Source organism: Centruroides vittatus, unplaced genomic scaffold, assembly GCF_030686945.1.
Source record: "Centruroides vittatus isolate TY-2023 unplaced genomic scaffold, ASM3068694v2 contig_874, whole genome shotgun sequence".
Taxonomy (NCBI): domain Eukaryota; kingdom Metazoa; phylum Arthropoda; class Arachnida; order Scorpiones; family Buthidae; genus Centruroides; species Centruroides vittatus.
In genome coordinates, this window is record NW_027122566.1 from 2310583 (window position 1) to 2326412 (window position 15830).

General features: G+C 26.5%; 1 protein-coding gene across 1 annotated transcript in view; it reads right to left on the reverse strand.

Moving 5' to 3' along the window:
- Positions 1-15480, reverse strand: part of Ptp61F (Protein tyrosine phosphatase 61F) — a 32320-nt gene extending 16840 nt beyond the window's left edge. The window contains exon 1 of the mRNA XM_067279472.1: positions 15282-15480. Within this exon, the coding sequence (XP_067135573.1) occupies positions 15282-15338 (57 nt within the window). The 5' untranslated portion in view covers positions 15339-15480. The remainder of the gene's footprint in view (positions 1-15281) is intronic.
- Positions 15481-15830: the final 350 nt, after the last annotated feature.

The window sequence follows — 15830 nt, forward strand, 5'->3', positions numbered from 1 at the left end:
GTAGATCTATAATGGCAGCTTGAACTATACATGGTTCACAGAAATTATTGCAAGAATGCAAAGAATCCTCCATACATGCATATAGGACAACCTAGGTTTTTGAAGCAGTGAAAAATGAATGAAAACCTCGTCTTATACACAAGTAAATATAGTAATTTGTATAAATTCTATTGTATTCAAAAATTCACATTAAAATATTTTTATCATATACTAAAAAACTAAATGTGTATTAATGGAAGATAATCACATAGCCTTCATAAATTCCAGTGAAATGATTTAATTAGATTAACAACATTTTTGGCCTCTCTGGTCAGCTTCATGTTATAGCATTTATCATAAACCGAAAGAATAAAATGTTCTATTGATAGAATTTGTAAACATTTGATAATTTTAATTGCTAAATGTTACTATTTTTGAAGAATTTGAAATTTATATATAATAAAATGTCTAATACAATTTTACTGAGTTATGAAAATTGATTTTTCAAAAACTTTACTAATCAAAAATTTGAAAAATTTATTAGTAATGTTTAATATATTAGTAAACAACATTAATTTTACTTTTCTATATCACTGCACAATATCAAAATAATATTCTCAATTTTTGAAATGCAGAAATATTGTTAATTTTTGTGAATCCATTTTAAAAGCAATCTGTTGAATTTTAAATTTTATAGTAATCATTATGGGTATATCCAGGAGATGCAGTACCATCTTGATACTGTAGAAATCAGGTTTTGTTACATAATAATGCACATTACACCATATTTGCAAAACCCTGGATAGACCATATTTTAATATTATAGCTATTTTAAATTAATAAATCATAGACAGAGAATTACATATTGTAATGGCAATGCACAGAGACAAGAGTATGCTTTCAATCATGATCAAATTATATTTGGCAAATACATCACATCACAATTCTGAAAATTATCAATTAGTATATTTCCAGGGGGGGGAACATTACTTCCAGATATTTGAGGAAATCAAAGAAATTTATAAAATAACCAAAATGCCTTATCTTAAATTATGTGTATTTACTGTTTATCAAAATAGAATTTTTTAGGGTCTGGGAATGGATTAATTGATTTGGACTTTGCATAGCCTCCTAAAATGAGTTAAAATTGAGGTACAAAGCACCACTTGTATATTTCGATAAATAATTCTAAAATAAACTAGTATAATGAGCATATAGTTATGGTTATAATAACCTATTGCCGTCATATTTTGTTATTGGTACATTATTGTTTTCCATAAATTGCATTAAAATCAATTACTTTTATTCTTTACTGTAAAGTGTTACAGGTGATGCCGTTTAGGCAAGATGAACCTACCAAATAAACAAAAAAAAAAAAGTAAAACAAAGTCATTTACTAGATAATTTGGTAATGATTTTGCTTTTTTATGTATTCAAGGCAGAGGGCCAAATGGGAAGGTAGTAAATCAATAATAGATTGAAAATTGATGAAAACAAATACAAGTATAATAGAGCATCAATTATCCGGCCGCGTTCTAGTCTGCAAATTCAAATGTCTGCTAGTGATGTGGCGCTACAATATTTGGTTATGTCTTGGCTACTTTATTATTATTTTTGTTAAATTTTTGCATATTTTAGCTGGCAGCACTGGCTCGATCATGAAAGGGAGGCTAGTATTTAAACCAGGCCTAATACACTATACTAATAATGTATTTTTTCATACTTTTTGGTTATTTGACTTTTCAGTTATCCGACCAACCCCAGTCCCCAATTAAGTCGGATAATCGATGCTCTACTGTACTTAACTCAATATTTATTTATAAAAACAAAAAAAAAAAAAATCAATATTTGGATTAATTCAATCAAAAAGCATGTCTTAAGTTAATTATTCAGACATTTATTAAATTACTTTATTTTCAAGAGGGTCAATTATATGTATTTAAAAAATATTAAATCAAAATAAATTAATAAAATTTGAAATTATAATTAGAAATAAAAAGTTTATGGTTTTATAAAAAAAAAAGTTTCAATGAGTTCATTCCATTTTTCTTAGATATCCAGATATTTATTCTATGTTAATTCATTAAAAGAAACTTAATTTTATTTCAAGGTCAAATAATCATCTAACTTTGATAAATTTCACATTTTCCAGTATTTATAGTTAAGTTCCTCCTTTGCATTATCAGATGACCTAACATGTTTCTAACATGGAAATGATATAAATTCAGTAACTCAAATTTTATTGCAGAACTCAAATGCATCTATACATTTACAAAAAAAATTAGGTATAAATTACTATTTATATTTGAAGTAAATACATCAATATGATTCTTCAATCATTTAAAAAAAAATTGTATGCTAGATTTTAAATTTTATTTATACATGTCTGAAGCAAATTTATTCATTATTATAGATATTTGGATTAGTTAAAATATAGGAAAAAGATAAGCTTATTTAATTAATACTAGTAATAATTAAACAGTTTGAATTATTTTATAAAAACATTTTAAAACTTTAAAAAATGATTTTAATAGATTCAAGAGATTTCAGGTTTCATAGACATGGAAAAAATAATAAAACAATCTTACACAAAATATTCATTATTATTCATCCATTTTAACTAATTAATTATGAAATGTATATTCATTCAATTCAAAAATTATCTTTATGATAAATTCATCAAAAAGTTTAAAATTATTTCTTACAAAAAAAAAGTCTTTTAAAATAAACATTTGGGATTAAATCATGTATATCATATCTTCAAATCAACTGATTTAAATACATGATAAACTCATTGTTTTCAACAGACTTTATTATAAGGAATATTTTTAGGTGTGCAGTTTCAATATTCAAATATAGAAAACATTTTATAACTAATATACTTCACATTAAATCATTTACAGAAAAAAAATACATGCAAACAAAAATTATGTTTGAGAATTCTTGCTCAAGAATTTTGAAAAGGGAGGAAAAAAAAAAAAATCAGAATTATTATTATTATTTGTGATGTTCTTATTCCTCAAAATTAGTTTTAACTAAGGCTTTTGATTCATCTTTGAGATATTGCCAAATTTTGTGGAGAATATTTTTAAAAAAGTAGTGTATTTAAGCATTACTGTGCCTTTGACACTTAGCCCCAAATTATTTTTTACTGTATTCTAGTTTTAAAAAAAAGTAAAATTAGAAAGTACACTTATTTACCAGAAAAAAGAAAAGTTTAAAAGTAATTTAAAGTTTACCATTAAAGTATTCTACATGAATACATGCAAATGCTGCATACTAATACTAATTATATGTTTAAACAATAATATTTTTATTCAAGAATTGGGCTAGATACAGCAGCAGACTGGGACATGGTTTTGGGTCTGGCAATATCACTTTACTAACTAGTGTCAGATAATATTTGAGAAAAAAAATTGGGTGAAGGGGCAGTAAAATAAAACCAAAAGTAATAAATATGAAAATTTCAGCAAACAGCACTTTTACATATACAATTTCTAATTGTACTGGCCTATTTTGGCACTGGCCCTTCTGGCATTTGCCATGGCCAGTCTGCCCCTGGCTAGGTAGAGATTACCTGTAACCCATGAAGGCTGTTTAGAAAATTCATTAGCCTATGAGAGATTGTAACTTCACATATAAGACAGGACAAATTTTGATCCTTCTTTTTGGACAAAAATTGTTTCTTATATGCCATAAAATATGATAGTTTTCTTATTTTTTAATGAACATTCTTTACTTTCTGGTCAATCCTCATATGGATCATTTATTTTGAAAGTGGTGTTTATGTTTTCTTTCAAGATATTTAAACATTTGCATTTTAGTTGATTCAAATATATAAATAAAGTGTGCTAAGTTTGACAATGTTTCTATGACTTATGCAATCAACTTACATATTTCTAAAAGACTTCTATATGAATTTAACTAAACTAATATATTTTTTCTTGGCCATAAATGGATTTACACCACTTTCATAATTATTGAACTGTACAATTCATTAAATTTCTATTATTATGTAAAACTCAATTTCACTTGAAACACATTATGTTTTATTCTGATTTTGTTTATATATATAATAACAAGAAATAAAATGTTTATTCTAAACATTAACAATAAGTACATATTTTTAAACTATTTTATGATAAGTATCATTATTTTGATCTTACCATTAGACACTGCTTTTCATTTAGTTTCATTACATGGTTTTTTTTCTAGCGCTAACAAAAACGAATCAACAAGACTTCCTGTCACATACAACCCATATGTTAGAAGAGTATATGGAGAAATAGCAAAGAGACAGCAGATGCAGATAGTGTATCGACGAGGTCCCACAGTAGCCGACATCCTAAAAAATTGCAAGGACCCTCCGGATCTCAACAGAATGTATGGAGTGTATTCTATCCCTCTAATGGATAATAGATGGCAAAGAATTCATTTACATCGGTTCTACTAAGCGCTCGTAATTTATACAGTTTGAAATAAATATAATAAAATGCATAAAGTTTCTTGTATGTTTCATTTCTACTTATGGTATCTATCATTCATAAAGTGATGAAGGTTTTAATGGGGGTTGAGTTATGTTGGACATCCAAAGAGAGGAAGGGGTTACAAAAACTTGGACAAACTGGGACAATAGGAGGGGGGGAGTAAAAATTTCAAGAAAAATGCAGGATGTAATTTATGGACAGCCCAAGTGCTTAATTAAACTGCAGAAAATGGACTTGCACCACTTTCAAAATAAACAGTCCATATATATGTGCAGTCCTGGAGTTTGACAACTTGCTTTTTTGTACATGACACTAATACCTTTAACTCTCTTCACACACATCAAACTTGCACTTTTCATATATTTTTCACTTGAAAAATTTCAAATAATAGCACTTCTTGCCCGTTTTGATTTTGATAACCTCAAAACATTTGTGGTATTTTGTGTAAAACTTCAAAATCTTCATTTTTAATGTCTGTTTAAAATGTTAAGACTTGTAATTAACATTTAACAATTCAGCAATGTTTTACATTTTGTTACATATTTGTTATAAAAACTAAAGAATTTCTATATTTATAAAAATCTTAGCTATTTGGAATGAACTACCTTTCTCACATGTGTGATTATTTTGAAAAATTAATAATTAGTGATGATTTCAAAGAGTATAGTGTCTTCTGGATTTGGAAGCTTCACCAGAATAATGCTATTGATTTGAGTTGGTCTAAAATATAAAAATCTTATTAAAAGTTTAGTTATTTGTTCTAATTTCTACTTTTCACCCATGAAACACTGGACATATCTGCTGTTTATATGTATGATCTTATCCAATTTTCAATATTATTCCTTGATTAACTACAATACAAACTAAACTAATGTATGGCCTATTTAATTTTAAAAAACAATTTTATTGATACTGTAGATCATACTATAGAAGTATAGATATTGCTATATGGCAATGTCCACTGGTAACTTAAAATTTTAAATTGTAGATTTCCAATTATATAAAATATTGTAAACACACTGTTGACTAAGATAATATTCAACATTTATGGTTTGTTATTCCTTGGCTGTCTTTTCCCCCACTGCTTACATTTAATATATATGATATATATGTTACAGTCAAAACCTGTTTTTAGTTAGAATGCATTTTAACTAGTTGAAACTAGTTTATACTAGATGTCTTTGTTAAAACCCGTTTTAACTAGACAAAACGGGTTTTAACAAAGACATCCAGTATAAAATAATTAAAACACATCCTAACTAAAACTGGTTTGACTGCAACATATAGAGTGATTCAGGGTAAGATGGTAAGCAGGGAAAGATGCCTACTTTGATATTTTCAAACGGTGACGTCAGATATTGTCGTGTGTTTGTATGATGAATCGTTGGGCTAATATTGAGTGCGGAAAGCTGTAGTTTGCTACTGTTATCTCATTTTCTACATCTGAGAAGAATAAAAGCAAGATATGAACGAAGTTTTTGTTGTGAAATGTTTCTAGAATCATTTTAAAACTAAAAGTTAAAATAGAATTTATTAAAAATTGCAGAATTAATCTGATGTAGTTAAGGGTCTAAAGTTTCCATTGTGAGCTACTGCCAACCCCGATCAGACATGCTAGAACACGTACAACATAGGCATCTTACCCTGACAAATGGAAAAGATGCCACATTTTTCATGGGGTGACAAGCCTATTTTTTGTTAAAAATAGGCATATTGGAATTCAATTAATAAATTTTTGTTTTCTTGTTTTATTGCAGGATATGCATAGAAATTATATAAGGACTTTTTGAAAAGTTTTTTGGACTGAAAAAAAGCTTTCAGCTAGCTATAGAGCATGTTAGAATGGGCGGAAACTTAACAATACTTATACTGCACTGTTATACTTACTATGAAGTACTTTGTACTACATATGCAATAAATTAAATTTGGTTAAGATATTTGAAAATTAATTTTATGCAATTATATTTGTTATCTTACCCTAATGGCATTTGGCATCTCACCCGGATACTTAGGGTGAGATGCCTAAAATGCCAGACAGTAAAAAAGTCGTCTTTGCAAACACAATATACAATTATTTTTCATATACTCCAAAGTTTTATTTGAAAAACATGCTCAAGAATATAATATTTTCGTTAGAGGCCTCCAAAACCCAAATTGTCGCTATAATTTCCTTTATAAGCATGATGTTAGGCATCTTCCCCCAAATCACTATACATAAACTTTATTTCCCCCAAACATATTTATGTAGCTAAAATTAGTTTTAACTAATGTTAAAAGTTAAAACTAGTTTTATCTAAAATCAAAACATGTACAGCAGTAAATTAACTAGACAAAAACGGGTTTTAACAAAGACATCCAGTATAAACTAGTTTCAACTGGTTAAAACGCATTCTAACTAAAAACCTAACTAATTAACTAACTACTAACTAACTAACTAACTAAAACCTAACTAACTAATTCTAACTAACTAAGATTTTGACTGTAACATATATATATATATATACACACACACCTATCCCTCGTTTTACACGGTACTTCTTTTACACGTTTTCGCTTTTACATGGTTTAAAAAATAAATGTAGAAAATAAACCGGCTATGATCAAAAGGAACAATTTTTAACTCTAATCTACTCTCTAATATTCCAATCCACCTTAATTATATGTTATAGTTGATATTTAGGATACTAGGTGACAGTTTTATTTCAATCCGTCAAATAGTAACTGATAAACCGATATAGGGTACTCCCCCATACGCATGAAGTTGCATTCATTGCACATAGTTTTAAACCAGAAAATTTTAATAATTTTTCATATTTATAAGTAACAAACGATTACATTATTTTTAATTACATTTTTTATATTACATTACTCAATTACATTACATTTTTATGAATCTTTCAGATTTTATTTTTTGTTCCTTTGTACTTTGTATTTAATTAATAAAAGAATATATATTTTTCTCTGCTTTTCAATATTTTTGTTTGATTTATGTACCTTTAAAAAATTGAAAAAATTCATAATTAATAAACAACGAAATTATGCGTTTTTTGCATACTTTGATTTACACAGTTTTACATTCAAAAAGATACAAATTCTATTTACATGTTTTTCTCAGGAACCTATCTTCCGTGTAAATCGAGGGATAGGTGTATATCATAGTTGCATTGCATCTATAGATATTAGATATTATACAGGTATCCCTTGATTAATGCAGTTAATTAATCTCTCAAATGCTATCACACATCAAAATTGCATTAATCAAAACACAGTGGTAACTCTGTACTCGACCAAACAATCACCACCTGCTAGAACAAATTTTCAGTTAATAATAAACAAAAATAGCAAATTCACCAACACCTTATTTGCCAAAAAAAAATCCATGTTAAGTAAAGACAGCTGTTAAAGCTGTGTTAATTAAAATTTCTGCCACGTATAAAAAGGGATTACCAAAATTAATTTTGTGAGTTAATCAAATCCTGCATTAAGCAAGGAATACCTGTATTTAATTCTAGTAGTTAATGTTTTATTAGTATTGGGTAAGATTATAAGAAAATAATTTTACCAGGGTATAAAGCCATTGTATATTTTGGTGAAACAGATTGATTTCAAAGAAATAATAAAATGTTACTAATATTAGTATCGTCTTTTCAGATCCATAACTTCCATAGTAAATGTAGAGGAATATGTATTTGTTGCAATTTGTCACATGAAAATGAAATTCATGGATATTAAGAGTAATATGACAGAAAATTTTATAAAAATGACTATAAATAACTCAGTATGCATATTGGTAAATAAATAAATTTAAAATAGCTGAATCAGTGCTCGATGAAAAAAGAAAGTAATCGTTACTTTTTTTCATGTAAGTTTTTTGGATTTGATCCTCTTGCATAAATATGCAAATTTCAAGTTACAGTTTATTAATACATTGAGAAATTTATCATCTCATTCACTGAAATACACAATGACTTCCTAAACACCTGATATATATCATTCACCTTTAAGTAACCTATTGATTGTTTTGTCAGAATATAATTTCAAATATTTCTTAATAAATTATCTGATTCAATTTTAAAATTTATGTTTATTTTGTCATTCTTTTAACTTATGAGAGAATATTATTTTACTTTATATCTATTGTAAAACACTTTTATAGAAGTTTTCTACAGTAGTGACTTTTAAGTCATCTATTAAAGAAAATAATAAAATTGAATGTTTCACCAAGTGCTACTTTAATATTCAATAGAGAAATTTTTTTGACAAATTAAATTTGTAGAAACTGTTGGATTAAAATTATAAAGAAAATTACTTTTTACAGATCAAACTATCAAAAACAATACTAAACTATTAAATAATGCAATGATTATCATCATCATTTAATATGGATACGATCTATCTTAAAAAAAAGAGTAAATTAATACTTAGTCTATTTTTACTATTCTAAGAACTTTTTCTTCATTTGTTAAAAAGTACATAATTTTACACAAATTATTCAGTTTAAAAGTATGCATATTTTCTATAATATATAAAACCAATAACAAAATTGTCTTTCTTGAAAAAAGTAATAAAGCTAGAAGTTAAAAATCAGTTAAAATAGGAAAAGTCTGCATTAAAATTACATGTGAAAAGTAATAAATTCATTCCTTCTCACAGCAATAAGAAAGTAAATTCTTAAGTGGAATGAATGTCAACATCCTGACATCTGAACTCCTATGCAATACAACTACACATTCAATCTGGAATCACTTTAGCCTCAAACAGTCATTTAAAATTTTTCCATCAATTATTGGAAAGACTAAAGATAAAGCAAGAATCACAACACTATTTCAATAGAGAAAAACAACTATATTAATTGATTGTTTTATCAGCATGAATAAACAATTAGCTCTATTTTAAGAAATCAAAGAACTCTGCTCTTTAAATGATTTTTGAATTCAACATTTCATGTTTTACTTATTATTCTTTTGTATTATATTATATTTCAATAATGCTGTAGAAAGATTTAAGTACCTAAGTTCTCAAGTACTCAGTGCCCGAGTGCCTATAATTAAAAAGGTTTTATTACAATAGAAGAAATAAAAAAAATCCTGACGTATTTAAAAAGGTTATAAAAAACTAAATAGGAATCCATCTAGTTAATACATTGATTACTGATCAATTACAGTTCTGTTGCAATTTTCTTGCAACAGAACCATATTGTTTATAAATCTAATTATCCTTATTTAACATTACTTATAGGGAATATCAATAGAAAGAAAGTTCCAAATGCCAAATACTTTAGTTATGCCTGTGTTTGGAAAAATTTTTCTATAATAAATGCCTGGACTTATGTTACTGTAAGATAAGTTTTGCTTATTTCATTTATCAAAAGCAACATCACAATAAAAGCAGAAAACTGATAAAAATTCAGCACTGAGTTGATTAACTTTCCTGGGAACATTTAATACTGAATGTGGTGCAATCTTATATAAAAAGTTTAATAAAATATTATTATAAAATGGCAGAGCTTAATTTTGATGGTAGGGATGAGTTTTATAAAAAATTGTAAATGCTAATAACAAATAAAATCTTCATTAGGCCTGACCCAAGTTGAGATATGACATATCATCCCCTCTATCTCCTCACCAACAAAATATAATAGTATCAATCCCTCTAATACACAAACTTCCCTGCAAAAATTTCAGAAATTTTGAAGAAAAATCACAGGAGATAAGCTTCAAAGCTGGGGGAACAAAATCATGCTAAACACTCAAACACACACTCATATATACAGGAAAAAACCCCTGAAGTTTTTTGTATTTTTCAAAATACAAAAAACTCAAAAGATCCTGAGCCCAAAAATGTAAAAATCTGAAGGATCACTTTTTGAATGATTGCCATACTTTCCTGGCTGTTATATATAACTGAGGGAAAGTAATGACTTATTCATAAAAATTTTTCATTTTTAATAAAAAATAAATAGTCTAAACTGATTTGTGACTAAGTTAAATTTGAAACAAAAATTACTTTTTTGGAAACAATAAAAATTTTTAACAATAAATTTACCAAATATATTATTTAAAAAGCATTAAATTTTGCATTAATATGGTAAAGTCATGCGTTTTCTAAATTTTTTGAAACCTATATGATACATTTTAAATAATGTATTAATTTGGTAAGCAAATTTATATACTGTTGTTTTCTACAAAATTAAAAAAAAAAAATTAGTACAAGTGTAAAATCACAGATCTTATCAACACTACTAAAATTTTGATATGAGATGTACTTCTACATTTATGTACAGTACAAGAATAAAACAGTTATCAAATTTGAACAGAAACAATGATATAAAATAAAGGAAACAACAAAATAAGAGACAGAAGCAAATGTTAATTTTCAGAAACAAAAGTAGCATAAATCATAATCTGATTACTAATTAAGTTGTTACATAATTTTACATGATATACAAAATAAAACTGATTGTTTATATTACATTGTAAGTTCAAAAAATGGAGGTTTAAACACAATCATAATATGATTTTTAAAAAATTGCATGAAGTAATTTCAAGTATCCATTCAATACAGATATGCTTAGCTAAATTAATTCACTGGAGTACAGAAATTTTGAATTAATAGAAAATTTCTGGTCCATATGTCATATGTGAAAATTAACATCTTGTTAAATATAAAAGCATTTTAAAATTAATTGAATTGACAGGTTATTTCATTCAAATCCAAGAGTGACAAATTAACTTTATGCCACAGCTAAAGTGTCTCCACACATCATCCAACGACAAATAAGAAATTTTTTTTGTGTTTTTGTCAAATTTAAATTTTGTTTTGAGAACATTATTCATTTAGTTAAATAAATTAAAGTTTATTTTCCAAAAAATGTTTGTTCATTTATTTCAATTTAGATTGTGTACTTGTTTATTACGGTATCAGAACTATGAGGAGTACATAAGCAATAATACATATAGAAAACTTTTCTGTGAAACCAAACTTCTCATACATACTTTTTAAATCACAAATTATCTCCTTAAGTTAAAACAGATGAACTAATTAATTTGTCAATTTTTTAATATATGCATTTGGAGAACCTACTTTATTACATAATGGACTTTTGGCTTTAACAGACATCCCTTTATCCAAATTAGTGTAAGAAATCAAGGTTTTACTGTACTTGGATATAAAAATTTCTCTAATGTTCATTTAAATAAAACAATAACAATTTTAGTATTTTTAAATAATATATATATATTTTTATCAAACTTGTATCAAAATGCCTAATAAATTAATATTAGAAATAGTAAGGAATAAATATTAATATTAAAATAATATTTGTGACTTTAAAAATTTGTATGAAGTAAGTAGTGATCCACTCCTTTTATATGACAAGATATTAACATAAATCTATATATAACATATATCATCATAAATCTGTATATTTATACTTTTAGATTTGAAAGAAAATCTAGTCTAGATAAAATAATTTAAACAATCATTAAATATGTTCAAATTCAAAAATATTCTCTCTCTCTCTGTTTGTTAAATTTATTCAAATTACTCAAATTTCCAGATTTGATATCTAATCCCAGTGATACACCATAAGGAAGGCTATCTTTATAGTAGGTTGTTTAAATGCCCAGTGTATTGTCAAGTGATTAACTATCATATTTTTTAAAATTGAGCTAGCTACATTGGTTCCCTTACTCATCTATCCTCCAGGTAAATTAGCCTGGCAACTAGTAGTCTAATGGATATCTACTCAAACAGTCCTCTTTGTTAATTCATCTACCATCATGAAAGAAATCTTGCTTGTTAGTAAGCACTAAAATCAATTCTTATATTTATATTACAATAAAACAAAAAAATTATATTAATTTGCACTGTTATGTTTTTTCTTTGTTACTATTACCATTTATGAACATTGTAAGAATATATTACAATAGATTATAACTAAAATATCTGTAGTTTAAAAAGACATTCTATTATACATTTATTTAGTCAGTCTATATAAATTTTATGTTCAAGTATTATGAGGCAAAATCTAATAATATGCAAGTCTTTGCATTCTTAATTGTAATCCTCATTCTGCTGATATAGTCTGTCTAAAATTTGTAGTTGTCCTCTCAAGACTATTATCCACATTCCTCAAAAATAAATGATATTTTGCACATGAGATAATTGACAGTCATTGCACTGCCTTACCTTCTTGTAAACAGTTATGAATTCCCTCAACAATATCTGACAAATCAAATTTATGAATCCATAGTGCTTTCCTTTTATTTAAAAACATACTAAAAGTACAATAGCAAACTAGTTATACATATTTTAAAAAGGAAATATTTTTAACCACTGTTGTTATACTATTTCTCTAATGAAAAAGAACTGTAGGTGGCTAGATTAACACCTAGAGTAGTCAGGTGGCATCTATCCATTAGCCATCACCCACTACTCTACTAACCAATCATGCCTCTTGCCTCCAGCAATGTGGCCATGTTGTCTCAACCATCCAGCCATCTATATAATTATTATTGGAACAAAAATGCCACTTATTTCAATTATCATCAGTTTAATATCAGAATTAATCTGATAAGATGAATCAATGATATTAAATTTTGAAAGGCAATTTCTTCAGTTTATTTAAAAATTTCTATATTTTATTTTATCCTAAATTAAAAAAAAAATAAATAGGACTTACTACATGTAGTCATGTTGTTACTCCTTACATTCATTGTTATTGATATGGGATAAATCGTTAAAAACACAGGCCTATAGTAAGCAAATACACTTGATTCCTGTCTAGATCAGTGTTTCTCAACATGGGGGTCGTCGTGATATTAAAGGGAGGTCGCGAGACAATAACGAAATCATTTTATGAGAAAAAAAATCATTTATTATAAACTTAACATTTTACTTACAATAAGTACACATGTAAAAAAAAATTAATGTGATGGTTTCATTCGTTTTTCATTTAAAATTTTCTCCATATGTAGATCAAATTACAAAGAGCATGTACACATCAAGTTGAAACTTGTAAATTGCTCGTGTATGTACATGTCATACATGTGTGTTCATACCTGTCGCTATAAACGCAGCGACATAAAATAATAGGAATAGTTGTATTACATTTTTTATACTGTCGGTATTTTATTAATGTATAAAATTAGTGCAATGCGATTATATAATATTTAAAAACATTTACATTTATAATTACAGTAGAACCTCGATTATCCGGACCTCTATTATCTGGATTTTCGATTATCTGGATTGTTCAAAATAAAACAAAAATTGTACGAATTTGCTGATTTGCACTTGGCGAATTGCGACACTGTTGTACGTACGCGATCGAATGCATGGAACAAAATTTTGAAAAGACCATTAGTAAATTCCAGTAACACAGTAGAAAGTAGTATAGGAGACATTGCGGAAGCAATAGCACAAATTTCAATATGTGCCGAATGTGATGAAGATGCAACCGAGTGGTTAAATTGCGATGTGAACGATCCTGGATTCCAAATTTTGATTGATGACGAAATAATTAAAGATATATCTGCCTTAGATGAACAAGATCAAGAAGACGAAGAAGAAATATTGGTCCTACATATTCTGAAGCTTTTCAGTGCTTAGATGTTGCCATGAAGTGGTTTAAGAGCTAAGACGAGTGTAACTCAGAACAACTTATGTCTTAAAAGTATTCGCAATTTAGCAGCTTCAAAAAGAACAGCTAGCTTTAAACAAAAATCGTTAATTGAATTTCTTAATAAAAAATAATTTAATATTGAAGCTATATGTAAATCTAGACAAATAAAAATTATTCATACTACATGCACTGTCAATTATTATTGTTTTCGATTATCCGGATTTTACCTTATCCGGACTACATTCATCCCCAATTAGTCCGGATAATAGAGGTTCTACTGTACAGTCAAAATTCAATTAGTAATAGTAAGGCTTACTGTTATTATTCCTTTGGGTGGGGGGGACGCAAAATATTAATTTTATTTATATTTACAATTTGGGGGGGTCGCGGAGCTAAGAAGGTTGAGAATCACTGGTCTAGATTATGACCAAATTTGACTTTATATATTGAATAAAACATTATCCAATACTAGATCTTAGAGCACTTTAAATAAATTATTTTTCCTCATTTCACTATGAAATATTGCTGCTTTATAAATACATTTACACTTTTTACTTGTATTTGTATACATTTTAATACGAACAGGAATTAACAAGTCATTCATATGAATACAAATGTGACTATTCACATAAATTTATGACTTGTTGATTCACATTAAGTTACAGATGAAAATTTTGTCAAATGCATCAAAAATACATAATGAAATATAGTTCTTAAAAAAGGGTATTAAATTTTTAATATTTACATATAAAAATCAATATTTGTTAAGTTTATATAAGACAGTTACATAAAGAAATGGTTACTATTTTAAAGTTTGCTACAGAAAAAGTTATGTTAACCTTGTTTTGAGAATTGGTTATAAAATTTTAATTATATTCAAACAATAAGTAATTGTTTGGTATAAATCTTCAACAAATTCATTAAATAGCAATTTGAGTAGAGAAATTTACGCAATAGAATAATGTAACGACGAACAACGAAATATATTTGGTTAAGCCATTCTGAGTTTACACATTCCAGATTTTATAAAACTGTAATAATGAAATTTATAAGAATACATTTATTAATTGATTTTTTCAGCATGTCATTCATTGAAAAGAAAATTACGGTGTCAAGTTATATAGTTACAATGTTTTTATGGGTAATAATTTGCTCTTTATTTCAATAATTAAAAAATATAAAGTGCTTACTTGATACACAAGTGCCCAAGAATTTTTCTGATCAATTTCTCTAAATTCTTCTTCCATTATGTACACAATAACATCCTCTTTCAAAAATTCACTAATTACTAATAAAATTTCGTCATAATTTAATCAAAAAAACGACTTAAAAAGAGCTCTAAATTTACATTTATTTGTCAGAATGACACTCTATAACGGAAGTAAAGTAGCGCCATCTGATTTTGTCAAATATATTCCACTTTTTCAAAAAAGGAATTATAATATTTTATTTAATTGTACTTTAATTAATTATAACTATATTAAGTAATAAAATAATATTGCATACTTAAATTTTATTTAAAATAAACTGTATTTTTAAAAATTTTACATTAAAAATGAATAATGTATGCAAAATAAGTAATAAATTAAGCAACTGTTTATATATATATTTTTTTTACTAAAGATATAAATATTTTTTGATAAAAGTTTAGTATTTTATTTTATTAAATAATAATAATTTTAACCAATTAAGTATTACTTATTTGTAAGGTCAGTAACTGTTACTTATTAATTAATAGT